The 18,447-nt window shown below is 38.7% G+C and overlaps 3 protein-coding genes across 3 annotated transcripts; 2 read left to right on the top strand and 1 right to left on the bottom strand.

The window, feature by feature from the left end:
* Positions 1–118: 118 nt before the first annotated feature.
* On the top strand, positions 119–2,727 carry LOC110714336 (transmembrane protein 18-like). Its single transcript, XM_021892840.1, has 4 exons — positions 119–397; positions 1,424–1,529; positions 1,869–2,017; positions 2,113–2,727. The coding sequence occupies exons 1-4, from the start codon at positions 257–259 to the stop codon at positions 2,203–2,205; spliced, it is 489 nt and encodes a 162-aa protein (XP_021748532.1). The 5' UTR covers positions 119–256; the 3' UTR covers positions 2,206–2,727.
* A 467-nt stretch (positions 2,728–3,194) lies between these two features.
* Positions 3,195–3,833, bottom strand: LOC110714419 (cyclic nucleotide-gated ion channel 18-like). The gene is made up of 2 exons (XM_021892929.1): positions 3,675–3,833; positions 3,195–3,575 (listed from the first exon to the last, which is right to left on the bottom strand). The coding sequence occupies exons 1-2, from the start codon at positions 3,831–3,833 to the stop codon at positions 3,195–3,197; spliced, it is 540 nt and encodes a 179-aa protein (XP_021748621.1).
* A 1,418-nt stretch (positions 3,834–5,251) lies between these two features.
* LOC110714459 (FHA domain-containing protein PS1-like) lies at positions 5,252–9,628 on the top strand. The gene is made up of 7 exons (XM_021892972.1): positions 5,252–5,855; positions 6,245–6,453; positions 6,695–7,189; positions 7,426–8,463; positions 8,569–8,716; positions 8,807–9,177; positions 9,265–9,628. Exons 1-7 carry the CDS (start codon positions 5,567–5,569, stop codon positions 9,511–9,513), a joined length of 2,799 nt encoding a protein of 932 aa, XP_021748664.1. The 5' UTR covers positions 5,252–5,566; the 3' UTR covers positions 9,514–9,628.
* The last annotated feature ends 8,819 nt before the right edge of the window (positions 9,629–18,447 follow it).

The raw sequence follows: 18,447 nt of genomic DNA, 5'->3' as shown, positions 1-18,447 counted from the left end.
CCCATCTAAATATAGCTCTATTGATGAGAAAATGAAAGAAACCGGCCCAAAAAAGGCCCAAATAAAATGGAGAAACCCACAGAATAAAAAAGATTACTCTATATTATTTGTAATTTTCCAGAAACAACTGAAAAAATTTGAGACGATTTACAATTACACTTTGAGTTTGTTCTACAATTTACTGGGTTTCAAAAATCTGAAACTTGAAGAATTCTCTGCTAAATTACTGTGAAATAGTTTCTGCAATTAATTAGCAATGGATGAAGTGAGATCAGCAATGGAAGATCACATGAATCAAATCGCGGATCTTGTTCAGAAGTTGTCCGATGAACTTCGTTCTGGCTTCGCACCTGCTTATGATAATTTCATGGGTTTCTTCCACGCCATTGATTGGAAGGTCTCCCTCTTCTCTCTCTTCAATTGCATTTAATTTTCATCAAATTAAATTTGATTGATTTTAGGTTCACATTGTTCTTGGATTTGTTACTTGAATCAGCTAGTTATTGGTAATTTATCACCTAAGATCTGAAATTTGATTATTCTTATGCTGTTTTAAATTGATTTTATTCTAAAATTACAGATTGTTGATTATAATTGCTTGGTAATTAATTGTTTACTGTTGTTTTGTTGAGAAGAATGTAGTTTAGGAGCTCTTTATCTATTATTGCCATCTTTGTTTTTATCTTGCTGTTGGAAAATTCAGGTTCTGAGATTTTGCGCTAGAAAAATGCAGATTTTCAAACTAATGAGGCAGTGATGTAGTTAATGATAAATTGATGATTAATTACGCCGATTTCAATTCTAGGCTGACATATTTGTAGACATGTATTGAGCAAGGACTCAAAAGTCGCTTTCTTTTCGTTCATTGAAGGTCTAACTAGATATATTAGGGGAATAAACAAGTTAGATCAACAGTAACAACAATAATGTATCTTTTAATCTAGTGTGCTTGCTAGAGAAATCAGTTAGTGAATAATAATTCTTGGTTTAAGAATGTTTATTATGATCAACCAAAGAGGATGAGTATGATAATTCCCGCTCCGTTGTTTCAAAAAAAAAAACAAAAACAAAGAGGATGAGTAATCTTTGGAAAGTTATTCTGTATCAAATGTAGAATGAGAGGCAAGAGAACCCATGTTGCTCAGTAAATTTCAGTGCTCCCATTATTTAGGCAGAATTATTTCAGTATTTCTGCTTGCTCCTCGTTCAAAATCGCCTGTTACCAATTTGTGAAATTTAGTGATTTGTCTGCATTTGCTTGCTTCTTTATTCGTTTAATATACAGATAATGTCTTTACTAAATCATTGTATTCCTTTTATCTCAGATGCATTAGTGCTTGTGATCTTATACTATAGAGTATAGACGAGATCTTCTCATATGCTCTTTTCATTTTTTTTCTTAATGCTTAAATGGTCTATGCAGGAGCCGTGGTTGATGGGATTATTGGGATTCTATGTGTTTCTGTTGCTAACTATTATCTTCTCCAGGAGACATGTCAACTTCCAAATGTGCCTATTCCTTCTTGCTTGTATGTTTCCAACTCTAATTGTAGTCATTTTTTTTCACAGAATAGCGGTGGTTTTTTTTTTTTTCTCCCTTCCCTTTCCTGTTTGAGCAGTAGGAAATTCATGTATTAATAACTGCTCACCACTGGTCAATTGTTGGGACTGAGGTATTAGATAGTAGGAAAGGGGGCTAACAGGATTGAACACGCAACTTGTTATATCATATTTTGTCACAATTTTTTGACAATCGTTGGAGGATATTGTGTTGAAAATAGGATTTTATATAGAGTGACCATAAGATGCACTTCTTATGAGATATGTTACATACGTGCACCGCCTAACATTCAGGCATCATGCTGCAGTGTCTGGTGTATATCTTGCTGAACGATTGAACCGGTTTCTGGGTGCTCATTGGGAAAGTTTTGCTACTCAGAACTATTTTGACCCACAAGGGCTTTTTCTCTCTGTCTTATGGTCTGGTCCACTTCTTGTAATTGCAATGTTAATCTTGGTTAGTATTCTTCATTTATTTCCATATGTTCCCAATTTTTTGCACGAATCTTGATAACATTAACTTCAACATTCTCTAATCTTCTCCATTTACAGATAAATACCCTCTTCTCATTGTGCCATCTGATTGTTCGGTGGAAAAGGGCTGAGCTTAGACACCGTGCAAGACTTGAGAAGAAGGAGAATTGAAGTTGTATTCAAAGGTAGTGTCAATTGACTGAGGTTCGTCTGTTGATGAAAAGGCAAAGTTTGTTTAGTGCAAGGTATATGATCACAGCATGGCCTATTGTTTGATGCTCATCTAAAGCACCTTTTAAAGCGAATTACTAGTGTTGGACTTATAGGTCGTGGCTTAGTAGCCCCTATCATTTTTTCTGGTGTGGATCTGCAGCCAAGTGAACTACATTGTAGCAAGTAATTTTTGCATTTAGCCTGTTTGCAAGTTAAAGAAATTGTTATATAGGTAGTGACAGCTTAGAAATATAACCACCCTCTGTTTTGGGTTGATGATTTCTTGAACTTTTAGATTACGGTCCTGTCTTTGTTAGTGAAAGATACGGGTATTTTATTGGCTATGTAAAACGATTTATACATTTCTTGATTATTATTTCAAATTAGAGCTCCTTGTACCAGTTCATACTATTTACTATGTTATCATCCTTATCATTACCACCTATGTCCATGATGTATCTACAAATTTTACTAAACCAATCATTATGGTTTTATGGACCTGGATTAAGCACATAATAATCTTATAGATCTATGTGATTTCGCTCTAATGTTCACTTTTCTTTCGCAGGCATGCTACATTGCTATATGCTATTCCAGTCTTTCTGGAGCTCCTTTGTGGCTAACATCAATTTTCTAATTGCAGGTTGTGTGTGTGTCCCCTGTTTGATGATTACTTTTTCTTCCTTTTTAGATGTCTTCCGTTTTATTAGCTTTCAACTAATAAAGTTTTGTAACAAAAAAAAAAAAAAAAGGTAGAGAGAGAGAATGATGCAACTTCATCAAAGATTATCCTCAGATGTCTCCGAAGAGACTTCATTAATACATTCTTCTGATGTATAGATTTCTAGTGTATACTCTAATAACACAGTAGCTTTTTAATTGGGAAGGAAACGTGCAAAACCATGTACTCCAACCCATTGTGATAAGTGAGTATCTACCATCTCATCTTATGCAATATAACGTTTGAACGCATAGCGAAATTTTCCATCATGGTGAAATTGGATTGCCAGGAGTTTTACATCATCAATCCGCAAAGCAAATGCTTCAATATCAGTAGTACACTTGATTGTTTGCGTTGCAGGTTTTAGGTTCTCAGTTGATGTGGTTGTGTGTAAACACCATTCCAGCAGCTCTTTTCCGCACAGATCTCCCGGCCCAAGACAATTGTTTGCATTCAATATCTCTAATTGTCCATCGAAAATAGACAGCATTTGGTGAATTGGTTCACCCTCAAACGCTACATAAGTACCTTCATTGCTGGTGAATGTTCGGAGGTAACCACATATTACATTTAGAAGGACATCATCCATATCTGCAAATAATGGCATCTGAATGATGAAAAACAGTCATTTTTTTCACCTTATTAAACCTTAATTGCTGACTGGAAGAAAATCAGCGCACAGGAAGAAACGAAGGAAGAAACTGACAGTGCGGGTGATCTTCAGATACAAGTGTCTTCGAATCTCAAACCGTGTGTCACATGGAAGTGAATCCAACATTGCTTCATCATTTACGCCTCGAGTGGCACTCCATTCAGATTGAATAGCTTGCTTCTTTAGAGGTTGAGGTAGTTGGTGATACTCCATCCATTCCTCCACCACTCTTTGTCTTGTTCTTTGCCTGTCTTCTTTCACCTCTGTGCATTGCAGGGCACTCAAACTGTTATCCTTATCCAACTAGTGGAAACAAAATGTGTTTCCCTCTTCAATCATAAAATCCTCAATTTGTATGCTAACATCTAGCTAGTAGTAACAACTAGGCAATTCAAGAAAGAGCTACACAAAACCAAAAGGAACTAGTTGTGAAGCTTTTTTTCGCTCATATATACTTGTAATTTAATTTAAAATTCTTGCTTAGATTTAGCAAGATGCATTATATGTAACCACAATAATTTCCCTGCCTTGTAACATTCGACTTTATATATAACTTCTTAATGTTATGTGCGATTAGGTACATTATTTATTACATATTGAATACTAGTAACGATGTGTATGGTATAAAAGCTAGTAAACAACATATAGCATACGCTGTTTTGTCCAATAATGCGCACCTGCGCTATAGAAATGGAGATCATATGGCAGGCTAGCTTGCATACATATATATTGCTATCCAGAACTAACTAGGCTATCCAGTGATAAAGGGTGTTATTTATAGTTTAAACTGCAGCTATATATGTATGCCTGTTACTACGTAGTAAATACACACTGCGCACCCTCTTGAAGTACATACACATTATTATGACTATTATTAATTGAATTCTTATGTTACTCTAGCAAATCAAATCAAATCAATTGTATTTGCTAGCTAAGCTAGCTAGCCATATGGTTCTAATACAAGACTGTAACCCTATAACATTAAAATATTCTTTGTATATATAGTATGTTTTCTAATCTTAAGGGAAAAATATTGTAACCCTATTCATCACTTTATGCCTTTTTTTTTTTTTTTAAGTACGTGCATACGTCTTAAATTCAACTCTTTTATGATAGTTTACCTTACATATATTTGTGAATCCGGTGCTTTTAGAGATTTTTATCTTATTTCTTCATTCAATTATTGTCTTTATTGTTTTTTTGTCCTTCATTGAAATTTGACCTACGGACTTAACTATTGCAAACAAAATACTTGTACTTAACTTGTCTAGCCCACAAATGAACATACTCTCTACTTATCGTGTTGCGTCGTGTCAATATTTTCGAAAGAGCTGCTTTAGCATTAAGCACTACGTGCCACAATAATACATTTGTGTTTACCCCAAATTCTAATTTATTTAAACGTGCTTTGTTAGTTTTGTCAAACTATTGTATTCTCCTTACAAAAACTACGCCTCAAACTCATCCCAGTGCTCATCATGTGTCGTACAGTGCTTATCTTACCATATATTATGCCATGAACTTCATATACTACCTCCGTTACAGGTTATGTGCAACAATTAGACATTTTCCCTCTCTGTTTTATGTCAAATCGTTGCACATAACTTGTAACGGTGGTAGTATAATTTTTCCATATTGGGTCATGACGGTTTAGCCTAGTGACATCCTTAAATAGTGTCATATGAATCATAGCCCATAAGTAATCATTATGGCCTTACCGGTACATATATATTAGAGGAAACAATAGAATGCAGTCAATTGAGTCAATGTACCATTGACAAAAAAAAAGATCCGTTACAACACACATTCAACATACACCAACACATTTTGAAGATTCAAAACTTAAAATTTCAAAAAGCTGAAATCAACAAAACCCTCCCATTTGCTACTTTAAAACCCCCAAAATTCTCCCTCATCCACTTCCGATCATCGTCATCACCGGCGCAATGGAAAACCAGAAAGAAATACAGATACCAATATTCACAGTTTGGAAGAACAACGCTATCCTCAAGAACATTTTCTTAATCAACTCCCCTCCTTCTGTAAATCAAAATGAAACCCACCAAGAAAATGATGAATTCTGTAAAACCCATCAAGAATTTGAAGAAACATTAGTTGTTGGGCGACACCCAGATTGCGATATTCGCTTAGAACATCCCAGTATTAGCCGTTTTCATGTCCGCATTCACTCTAAACCCTCTTCCAAACACCTTTCAATCACTGATTTATCTTCAGGTAAATCGATTTTTCTTCTGAAACTTTGTAAGATTCAATTCAGTACTAATTATAGTGTTTATCTGTAGTTTTTTATTTGAATTGTTGTGGTATTATTTGAATTTTTGAAGTTGATTTTGTGGGTTTGTTTGGTTTTGCTCTGTAAATCGTGTTATTAGGTTCGATTAAATAAAAAATGAAAGTTTTATGGTGGAAACAATCTTGAAATTTTGTGGGTATTCTGATTTCATTTATGAGCTCCAATCCTTAAAATTTTGTGGGTCTTTGATTAATTGTAATTTCTATGTTTATTTCATTGTATTTTTAAAAAAAAAAAAAATCTGTAAGGTTTAGGGTTTAAGAATAATGTGGGTTTTGATTTTTAATGCAATTTTGGTGTTTCTGTTTAGTGCATGGAACTTGGGTGTCAGATAAAAGGATAGAACCAAATATAAGAACAAGGATGAATGAGAGTGATAGTTTGAGGATTGGAGGATCAAGTAGGGTTTACAAATTGCACTGGATTCCATTGAGCCAAGCTTATGATGTTTCCAACCCTTTTGTGCCACCCTTGGACTTCGTGCAGTCGCAAGAAGACGAGGATGAAGGGATCATCAAGGTGAGATAAATTGCTCTCCTTATCTATTTTAGTATGTATAAGGTTATTGATTGTTTGTTGGTGATAGATGACTAGATGAAATTGAGATATGCAATGAAATTTAATGTGATTGTCTGTTGTGACATTGGATATTAATCATATAATGTTATTTGCCTAGTTGGAATTGGACATCTAAATTATGCTTTCTTTTATCCTACCTAGATGTAGTTCTTGACTTTGTTTTGTCAATTGGATTTTTTAGGATGAGAATTCACTAGGACATGAAAATGAGGAGCTACTAGCAGTTGATTCTGTTTCAAAGGGTCTAGAGTTTGGTGATTTGTGTGATGATGATGGATTGGATATAGAGAAAGTTGCTCAAAACACAGACGAAAATGTTATGGCAGTGGACAATGAGTGTGTTGGATTGGAAGACCCTGATATGGAAGGCTTGATGTCTCTATTTCTGGATGAAAAATCTCAAATGTTTGCACAGGAATTAGTGGGTAGTGAAAATGTGCAACCTTTGGATTCTGCTTTGGAAGGTTTGGTGCCTTTATTTCTGGGTGAGAACTGGGAATGGGTTGGGCAGGAAGTGAAGTATATCGCATGTCCCATGGAAGAAGAATATTCTCAGTCAGTGAAGCTTGAAGACATAGGATCTGTTAGTTCTGTTTTGGAGGGCTTGGATACCTTGTTTTTGGACGATATCACTGAACAGCTTATGCAGAAAGATGAGGATAAAGAGATTGTCAAGGTGAGACGATTTGCACTACTTAACTTATTTTATCTTTCTATGTTATTGATTGTTTGTGGGTGATAGATGACTATGAAATCGAGAAACGCAATGAGTTTTATTACTATTATTATTCTTCATAACATTGGTAATATATAGTATAAGCCTATTTTAGGACATTTTATGGTCTTCGTTCAATACATTTTCCTTCATATAGTTGCTGATTTTATGTTCATCATGTCAATTGAGTATTTTAGGATGAGGATCCTCAAGGAAAGGAAAATGAAGAGGTACTTGCAGTTGAATCTGCTTCAAAGGATGTGGAGTTCAGTGTTCTATGTGATGATGATAAATTGGTTGGAGAGCAAGTTGCTCCAAACACAGAAGAAGTGTGGACTTTCTGGTGTGGATCACCTGCAGCGCTAACATCACCTCTTGCCACTAATGAGGCTCTTCTTTGCACTGACAACAATCACCTTGATACAGAAAAGCAGCTCCCAGAAATAGTATCTGATACTAGAGTATTTTCTGAAAGGAAATCTTTGGAAAGTGTCGATGTGAATTCATCAGTCAAGGAACACAATGAAGGCAAGCTTTGGAGTTTTTGGTCTGGAAATATGGGGGTGGAGTCTTCAGTGTGTTCATCATTGTCTGATGCAAGCTTCTTATCAGAGTTCGAAAACAAATCATCGAGAAATGGCTTTGATAGTCCACCACTCAGCTCTATTAAAAGGCCATTTGGTAGTCCTTTGATAACATCAGATCAGAAGTCTGCAAGTAGCATTTGGTCCCGAAGAGGTAAATTACAAAATTCTCCCCAGATTTCAACAAGCATGTCTGAAAGAAATAAAAAGAGAGGTGATCAGAAGAATGTCAAGCATGAACCTGTTACTAGGGCTCTCTTCCATGAATTGGAAAGCCAAGAAGAGGAAGAAGTCTTTACTCCAGACAAAGAGAACTTTACCCCTAACACTCACAAGTCCATGAGAAAGTTGGCTATGTTGAAAGAAGTAAAAAATTCAAGCTCAGGGAAATCACCCCTTTTAAAGATGATTGGAAGCCCAAAATTCTACTATGAGGACAGCTTGTCTCCTTCATCAGATAAAGAGAATTACTCGCCCAAAAAATCTCTGGAGAAGAAAACAGCACACCGTGCTTCTTCTAATCAAGCAAAATCATTTAGGCTAAGGGAGAAAAAACATCAAAGGATGCCTTTTCAATCCCTTCTGGCAGACTCCCCTCAGAATAGTAAATCTGAAACTTGCATTCCTGGTGCTGCTAAAGTCTCAAGCAAGGTTGGCAAATGCTGTGTTCCCTTATTTTTTTTCTTCCTTGGATCTCTTTTTATTGTAATTTTATTATTTAAGTAACACTTTAATTGTTTATTCCTGATACTTTAGACTGATATACCAAACAAATGCTTTGGAGAAAAAACCCGAAAATGGAGTATGCTGGTGGACACTACTACTCTACTGAACAAAGAATCAAGAAAAGCATTGCAGCTGCTTGAAGGTCTCAAGGGAACTCAACTCATCATCCCCAAAATAGGTAAAATGAACTGCCTGAATGTTACTGCTCTAACTATAGTCAAATCAAATTGTGAAGTATTCTATATGTAACTGTTGCTTGTTTTGCCAGTCATAAAGGATCTAGCTTGTTTGCAACGACAAACGAGTTTCTTCAGAAGAAATACAGAGGTATCATCTGCATTAGAATGGATAGAAGAATGCATGGTTAAAACAAAGTGGTGGATCCATGTTCAAAATTCCATGGAGGAAGGGCACTCTGTTGTTATAACCCCTCCAGCATCACCTTACTCTCAAGTCAGTTGTGGGACAACTGCAGGCTCCTTTTCCTTTTCTGCCCTTGAATTTCGACCAGAACTTCTGTCACCTTCTACAGAAGATCATGTACTTGACTATGCTCTCAGCCTGAGGAAGAATAAGAATGATGGACAGCTTGTCCTTCTTAGTAACGACATCACTTTGAAGATTAAGGCCATGGCAGAGGTAACCAGCAACTAAAATGCTCCTTTAAATTATCATATTAATCTATATTCTTTCGTTATCTTGATGCAAGTTCGCATGGCATTTCAGGGTATAATCTGTGAGCCGGCTGAGGATTTCAGGGAAAGTTTGGTGAACCCATTCTCTGAGAGGTTCCTGTGGACTGACAGCTCCCCAAGAGGTCAAACCTGGTCTTACTCAGACGACTTTGTTCTGAGAGAGAAATTTTATCCAAGCTCATTGAAGATGACACCCAAGGCTATGGAGAATGTCAAGGGCCTGAAACTGATCCTGCTTCATAATTCACAGTATTATGAACGAATGACTGCAATTCATTAGGTGATTTGGGTTCATAGCTGGGGCAGGGCAGGGCAGGTTGTGTAAAAGCTCAAGTTTGGTTAATATTAAGGCCTCAAATTTTATACTACGTACTTAAATGTATCAATTCTCTTGATGCTCAGTCCTGACTTCTCCCTTGAATTTGATCAACTCCTATAAATAAAGAAATTCATTCAATATGAAATTATGAATCCCCTTTTTTTGCTATTCATGCTATATACTTCGTAAACTTTAAAAAAAAAAAAAAAAAAAAAAAAAAAAAAAAAAAAAAAAAAAACACGCTGATTTTCTTAAATGTCTCTTAAATTTTCAATGATGGGCATAATATTGTGAAATTCCTATGACTTTTGGTCTTCTGCAATACCAACATACGAACCAAACTTTGTTTGGTGGAGTTGGTGAAAAATTCATCTTGTGACTTTAAAGTCACAAGTTCGACCCCACTAACTACAAAATGCTTGGGAGAAGGCAATAGAGGCCTAGAAGGATTCCCTTACCTCTTCCCTCTACTCTCAAGCGCTAACCTACAAAGCTAAATTGGCTGAACTTGTGAGAGATGCCGGTTTAGTAGTTGTGGTGCAAGGTGGTGGTGGTAAGAGGGAAGGCGGTGGTGAAGTAGTAAGGGTATGATGGTCCGTTCATACGAAATGTTTGGTTGTTGCAAACTCGTGATAAATAACGTTACCGAGCTTAACAATTCACATACTCTGTAACTAAGTAATATCAAAACTAGAGTTGTCAATTCGGGTAAATGGGTCGGGTAAACTCGGATCGGATCGATTCGGATTAATTCCATAACCTACGCGGGTTGAGTTTGGGTTGGGTCATGCTTGAGTCGGGTCACGTCGGGTTATTTATACTTCTTATCGGGTTTGGGTTGGGTTTAGGTTGGGTTAATAATAAGTTGAGCTACATTCGGGTCGGGTGAACAATAGGTCGGGTTTAATTTGGGTTTTCACGGGTTAAAACGGGTTAGGGTAATTCTCGGGTTCGAGTCGAATTCGGTTCAAGTCAATAATTTGCGGGTTATAATCAGGTCAGGTCATTTTCAAGTCGGGTTATTCTCGGGTTCAAGTCGAATTCGGTTCAACTCAATAATTTGCGGGTTATAATCAGGTTAGATCATTTCCAAGTCGGGTCATTCTCGGATTCAAGTCGGGTTATGTTCAAGTCAATAATTTGCAGGTTATAATCAGGTCGGGTAATTTCCAAGTCATGTCATATTCGGGTTCAACTAATTATAAATAGATAATTATCACCTTTATCAAGCTAATTATTTCCTTTGATTATAATATGTATGACAATATACTAGGGAACTATAGTCTATAATTTAGGAAGATAATTATCTCCTTTGACCATACAACAAATATATACTATGTTTAACTCTTAAATTTGAGGATGATGCTTCTTTCTTTTGCTGGCCTGGACCGACTTGGTCTCCCTAGACAAAATGCTTTGATCAACAACAATAAGGTGGTATAAGTTGCATTTAAGGTGATTTGAAATCGGGTCAAGAACAATTTGGGTTGAATTTAGGTCGGGTCAATAACAAGTCGTGTTAATTTCGAGTCGCGTTAGTAACAGATCGGGTTGAATTTTTGGGTCGAGTAAGTAATAGGTCTGGTAAAATTCGGGTCGGGTCAATAACAAGTTGGGTTGAATTTGGGTCAGGTCAATAACAAGTCGGGTTGATTTCAAGTCGGGTTTGTAACAGGTTGGGTTAAATTCAGGTCGGATTAGGAACGGGTCGGGTTGAATTTAGGTCAGGTTAGTAACAAGTCGGGTTAAACTCGGGTTCGGTGCAAGTTAATTAAATTGGCCGTTGTAAACCGGTAAATCAGTGCAAGTTGTAAACCGGTAATTGGCCGTTTAAAAGCAAATAGGATGGTTCCACACACTCAATTGGACTCCCGGATGATATTAGAGACCATGGTAAACATTTCGAAATTTTTTATTTTCGGGCGAAAAAAAAGTCAAAAAATTCCAAAATTGTAGGCTAATATCCACGTTTTTTGAGAAATTTTGGAGGTTTTGGGGCCTAGTGTCGAAAACTCTTGAAACTATATGAGATAAATCTCGGGATCATATAATTCTGTTTGGAACCATATATGATCATAATTTGTTGTCATAAATAATGTTCGTGGTAGACTTGAATTAATAATGAAATCGGTGCAAGTTGTAAACCTGAAAATTGGTCGTTTAAAGGTAAATTGGATGGTTCTACACCCACCCAATTGGACTCCCGGAGGGTATTAAGGACCATGGTAAATATTTCGGCAATTTTTATTCTGAGCGAAAAAAAATCAAAAAATTCCAAAATTGAAGGCTAATATCAACGCTTTTTGAGAAATTTCGAATGTTTCAGGACCCAGTGTCGAAAAGCATTGAGATTTTAGGGGATACATCTCGGGGTCATATAATGTCGTAAGGAACCATATATAATCATTATGTGTTGTCATAGATGTTCGTGGTAGGCTTGAGTTAATGAAATCGATACAAGTTGTAAACCAGTACATTGGTCGTTTAAAGGCAAATTGGATGGATAAACCCACCTAATTGGACTCCCGGAAGGCATTAGGGACAATGGTAAAAATTTTGGCAATTTTTATTTCTGGGCTTTAAAAAGTCAAAAATTTCAAAATTGAAGACAAATATCTACGCCTTTTGAGAACTTTCGAAGGTTTCGGGGCCCGATTTCGAAAAAAATGAGATTTTAGGGGATACATCTCGTGGTCATATTATACCGTTTGAAACCGTAAATGATCATAATATATAGTTATAAATGTTTGTAGTAGGCTTGAGTATGAAATCGGTGCAAGTTGTAAACCGGTAAATTGGCCGTTTAAAAGAAAATTGGATGTTTCCACACACCCAATTGGACTCCCGGAGGGTATTAGGGATCATGGTAAACATTTCGCCAATTTTTTATTTCCGAGCGAAACAAAGTCAAAAAATTCTAAAATTGTAGGCTAATATCCACATTTTTTGAGATATTTTGGAGGTTTCGGGGTCTAGTGTCGAAAAGCCTTGAAATTATATGGGATAGATCTCGGGGTCATATAATGTCGTTTGAAACCATTTATGATCATTATATGTTGTCATTAATGTTCGTGGTAGGCTTAATTTAATGAAATCGATGCAAAAGTTGTAAACAGACAAATTGGCCGCTTAAAGGCAAATTGGATTGATACACCCACCCAATTGGACTCCCGAAGGGTATTAGGGACCATGGTAAAAATTTCGGCAATATTTATTTTCGGGCCAAAAAAATTCAAAAAATTCCAAAATTAAAGGCTTTATATCCACGCTTTTTGAGAAAATTTGGAGGTTTTGGGACACGGTGTGTAAAATCCTTGATATTCTAGGGAATACATCTCGAGGTCATATAATTCCGTTTGGAACCATATATGATCATTATATGTTGTCATAAATGTTCGTGGTAGGCTTGAGTAAATGAAATTGGTGGAAGTAGTAACCCGCTAAATTGGTCGTTTAAAGGCAAATTGGATGGTTCCACCCATCCAATTGGCCTCTCAAAGGGTATTAGGGATCATGGTAAACATTTCGCCAATTTTAATTTCCGGGTGAAAAAAAGTCAAAAATTTCTAAAATTGTAGGCTAATATCCACATTTTTTGAGAAATTTTGGAGGTTTCGGGGCCTAGTGTCGAAAAGTCTTGAAATTATATGGGATAGATCTCGGTGTCATATAATGCCGTTTGAAACCTTTTATGATCATTATATGTTGTCATAAATGTTCGTGGTAGGCTTAATTTAATGAAATCGGTGCAAAAGTTGTAAACCGACCAATTGGCCGCTCAAAGGCAAATTGGATAGATACACCCACCCAATTGGACTCCCGAAGGGTATTAGGGACCTTAGTAAAAATTTCGTCAATTTTTATTTCCGGGCGAAAAAAAGTCAAAAATTCCAAAATTAAAGGCTTATATCCACGCTTTTTGAGAAAATTTGGAGGTTTTGGGGCACGGTGCCTAAAAGCCTTGAGATTCTAGGGAATACATCTCGGGGTCATATAATGTCGTTTAGAACCATATATGATCATTATATGTTGTCATAAATGTTCGTGGTAGGCTTGAGTTAATGAAATCGGTGGAAGTTGTAACCCGGTAGATTGGCCGTTTAAAGGCAAATTGGATGGTTCCACCCACCCAATGGGACTCCCAGACGGTATTAGGGACCATGGTAAATATTTCGACAAATTTTATTTTCAGGGTGAAAAAAGTCAAAGTTTTCAAAATTGAAGGCAAATATCCACACTTTTTGAGAAATTTTGGAGGTTTAATGGCCCGGTGTCGCAACGTCTTGAGATTTTAGGGAATACATTTGGGGTAATAAAATGTCGTTTGAAACTATATATAATCATTATATGTTGTCATAGATGTTCGTGGTAGACTTTAGTTAATGAAATCGGTTCAAGTTGTAATCGGTAAATTGGCCATTTAAAGGCAACTTGGATGGTTCCACCCACCCAATTGGACTCCCGGATGATATTCGGAACCATGGTAAACATTTCGGCAATTTTTATTTCCAGGCGAAAAAAGTAAAAAAATTCCAAAATTGAAGAAATTTTGAGAAATTTCGCATGTTTCAGGGCCAGATGTCGAAAAACATCGAGATTTTAGGGGATACATCTCAGGGTTATATAATGCCGTTTGGAACCATATATGATCATTATATGTTGTCATAAACGTTCGTGATAGGCTTGAGTTAATGGAATTTGTGCAAGTTGTAAACCGGTAAATTAGTCGTTTAAACGCAAATTGGATGGTTCCACCTAGCCAATTGGACTCCCGGATGATACTAGGGACCATGTTAAACATTTCGGCAATTTTTATTTCCGGGCGAAAAAAAGTCAAAAAATTCCAAAATTGAAGGATAATATCCACGATTTTTGGGAAATTTCGAATGTTTCGGGTCTGATGTCGAAAAGCATTGAGATTTTAGGCGATACATCTCAGGATTATATAATGTCGTTTGGAACCATATATGATCATTATATGTTGTCATAAATGTTCGTGGTAGGCTTGAATTAATGAAATCTATGCAAGTTGTAAACCGGTAAATTGGTCGTTTAAACGCATATTGGATGGTTCCACCCAACCAATTGGACTCCCGGATGATATTAGGGACCATGGTAAACATTTCGGCAATTTTTATTTTCGGGCGAAAATAAGTCAAAAAATTCCAAAATTGAAGGCTTATATCCACGATTTTTGAGAAATTTCAAATGTTTCGGGGCCCGATGTCGAAAAGCATTGAGATTTTAGGGGATATACATCTCGGGGTTATATAATTTCTCTTGGAACCATATATGATCATTATATGTTGTCATAAATGTTCGTGGTAGGCTTGAGTTAATGAAATCTTTGTAAGTTGTAAGCCGGTAAATTGGTAGTTTAAACGCAAATTGGATGGTTCCACCCAGCCAATTGGACTCCCGGATGATATTAGGGACCATGGTAAATGATTAGGGGATTTTTATCCACCAATCACCGTCTGACAAGTGGACCAACCAGGTTCCGCCACGTGTCCTTCACGAAGGCCAACAGGAGCCTGCCACGTGTCAATCACAGATACGTCCTCCACGGACCAATTAAGACACGCCACGTGTCCACCCATGCCAAATGGGAAAACCGGCCATCAAGGCCCAATCCAGTCTAGAGGCCCGATCAGCCCTAGGTTTACCTTAAACCTAGAGAGTGGCACGCTTCTCAAGGCTATAAATACTTAATTAATCCTCATTAGTTAGGTAATTGAACAATCGAATAATCAAGAAATCAAGCAGAGAAGAACACAGATATTACGGAACACCAACAACCGGCTAATCTCGCTAACGACGCAGATTACCAACACTAAGCACTCTCACCTAGAGAGATCTTATTACTTTAATTTCCGTATTAATTACTCCTTAATCAGGTACTAACTTGACCGTTGGAGGCGGAGCTCTCAGGAGTCTCCGTTATTTTGCAGGTACAGGCGTCCGGTTCCAGTCTCGGAATTGTAACTCTCCCACAGGACATCAGAAAACCCCGAAACATTTGGTGCCGTCTGTGGGGAGAGTACTTCAGAGATGGCATCCAAGTCTGTACCGACTCCAGAAGAGAGGCGTCCCCTAGACGACCCTCAAGTTCAGTCGGACCATGACACCGAAAGTGAATTTGAAGTTGAAACTCATACAGCTCCAGACGGGACCCTAAGGGCCCGACGTACCCGTCATACCGAAAGGAGGGAACGGGAGCATCTTCAAACAGGAAGCGAGCCAGCAGGCGCACCGCCTGCTCGGCAACAGCCGACTAATGGGTCTGCTCCCATCACAAGGAACGAACTCATGACCTTCATGAGGGACTTCAAGGGAGAGATCCAAGAGTTGATCAACAAAAAACCGCCTGCTTCAGTCAAAGAGCAGTCGGCCAAGAAACCTTCCACTTCACTGAAGAGGAAGCCAGTTCAAGGGCGAGAGGCGACTCCCCATCCTAAATCCAAGAAGCGGGAGCCACCTGCTCTTGATTTCACAAAACTCCGTTATCCTACGGGAAATAGGAAACCGGTTCGTCATATTCAGGCGGACGGGTCAAAGCAAACGTTCACAGATGCTCGGCTCCTGCTAGAGCAGAAGAAGAGTGACCGATTATCAGAGTCGGCTTCTACTTCAAATTTTCAAGAGAGTTTGCGAAATGCCTCGATGAGGCATACTCAGTCGTACCATGAGAGTCAGTCAGGCGGCACCTCCCGTCAGTCCGGCTTTCATAGTGCCCAGGCGGTACCAAACTTACCATTTGTGCCGCAACAACAGTATTTTATGCAGCCACCTCCATTTGGTGGACCTGCAGCAAAAAACGTCCAACCTATGGACTGGCAGCTACGGCTGCTTAGACTTGGTGAACAGCCGTCGGCCTTCTCCAAGGAAATTACTGAAGCCGCTCAGCCGGCCAAAGTAAAAAATGTTCTAGTAGGCGCCTATGACGGCACTACTAACCCAGAAGACCATCTGATGGCATTCACCAACCTGATGTACCTTCAAGGGCTGGATGATCCCACTTGGTGCAAGTGTTTCCCAGCGACTCTCAAGGGAATTGCACAGCAATGGTTCGGCAACCTGCCGACTGGTTGTGTAAACAGCTTCAGGACGCTTGCTTACTTATTTGCCTCCAACTTCGCTATGAACATCCCTGCGAAGAAAACGACCCTTGATTTGGGAACAATTCAGCAGGGCGAGAAGGAGGGGCTTCGTTCTTACATCAGGCGGTTCAACCTGATGAGAATACAGATTCAAGGGTTACCGGATGAAGTAGCTTATACTGACTTTTTTAGAGGTCTCAAAGACGGGTCTACCTTCAAATTTGATTTAGTTCGAAAAAGGGTGGCGACTCTTCAAGAGGCCTTGATTGAAGAAGAAGCCTATATACAGGCGACTGATCTGTGTACGATAAAACAGTCGGACGGGAAGAGGTTCGACAAAAGAGAGGGACGACAGAAACAGTCGTCCAACAAAGATGAGAAAAGAAAAGAGGTCTGGGCGGCTGACTCCTCTAAACAGCCGGCCCAGAAAAAGAAAAAAGAATTCAAACCATACTCCCCAAAGTATGTGTTTAACAAGGATAACCAGTTTATCCTAAAAGAAATAAAGGGACGGTTCTCAATTGAGAAGCCGCTCCCCATGAAGGGTTCTGCGAGCAACCGGAACCAAGACAAAATCTGTGCTTATCATGATGACGTTGGTCATCACACCAATGACTGCATCAGTCTCATGCGGTACCTAGACCGCTTGGCTGATCAAGGTGATCTTGACACTTATGTCAAGAAATCTACGGGGAACACTTCCTCAAAAAAGCAGTCGGCCAAAAAGAATCAACAGGCCGACAGTTCCGATACAGATGATGCAGTCGTCTACACCATTGCAGGAGGCTTCTCAGGAGGCGGCCCCACTATTAGGGGCAACAAAGATAATATAAGGCGGTTAGATGTAAATTCCGTTCACCAAGAACGGCCGTCCAAATATACATTTCCTGAGATTGTCATCACTGAAGAGGATCTAGGAGGAATAAGGGGGCCGCATGACGACCCTCTCGTTATTGAATGTAAAGTGGCCAACCAGAGAGTTGGCCGAATCCTCATAGATACCGGGAGCTCCTCAGATCTCATCAGCAGCAAATGTCTGTCAAAACTGAAATATCAGACGGACTGCATACATCCGGCCTCCCACCCTTTAATAGGGTTTGGAGGAGGAGTCGTCCACCCACTGGGACGAGTAGATCTACCCATTCGCCTGGGCGAAAAAGGGGAAGGACGACACATGGTAGTCCGGTTCCTAGTAGTAGAGGAACTCTCGGCCTACAACATGATTCTGGGTCGACCAACCCTGAATAATTCCAAGGCTGTTATAATCCCGTCACTTATGCTGCTTAAGTTTGAAAGGGATAATGGAACAGTCGGCTCCCTAAGGGGAGATCAGAGGATGGCCCGAGAGTGCTATCTCTCGGATGTCAAGCCCACTGTTATGGCCACTGGGTCAAGTGGAGAAAAAACAGACCTTGACAATGTCAAGGAGAGTACGCCTGTTCAAGAAACAGGCGACAAAAAGAGAAAGGCGTCCCAGACAGAGTCCGCAAGAAAAGCAAGAAAATAGCAATCATTGGCAGAGGAGCGGCCGGATGAGTTCCGCCCTCAGCCGGCTGGTGAGCATGCGGACCTGATATTAGACGACTCACGTCCTGACCGAACAGTCAAAGTTGGGACGACTGCTCTGAGAAACCTTGGTGACGACTTTCACAATCTGTTGAAAGAATACAAGGACATCTTTGCATTTGAAGTCCATGAAATGCCAGGCATTAGTCCTGATCTGGCAATACATAAACTCGCTGTGGATCCGAAAAAGAAGCCGGTACGGCAAAAGAAGCGGAACCATGGTGAAGAA

Source organism: Chenopodium quinoa, unplaced genomic scaffold (assembly GCF_001683475.1).
Source record: "Chenopodium quinoa cultivar QQ74 unplaced genomic scaffold, ASM168347v1, whole genome shotgun sequence".
NCBI classification, from domain to species: Eukaryota; Viridiplantae; Streptophyta; class Magnoliopsida; order Caryophyllales; family Amaranthaceae; genus Chenopodium; species Chenopodium quinoa.
Note: the sequence above shows the minus strand (reverse complement) of the source record. Positions and strands in the feature narration are given on the sequence as shown.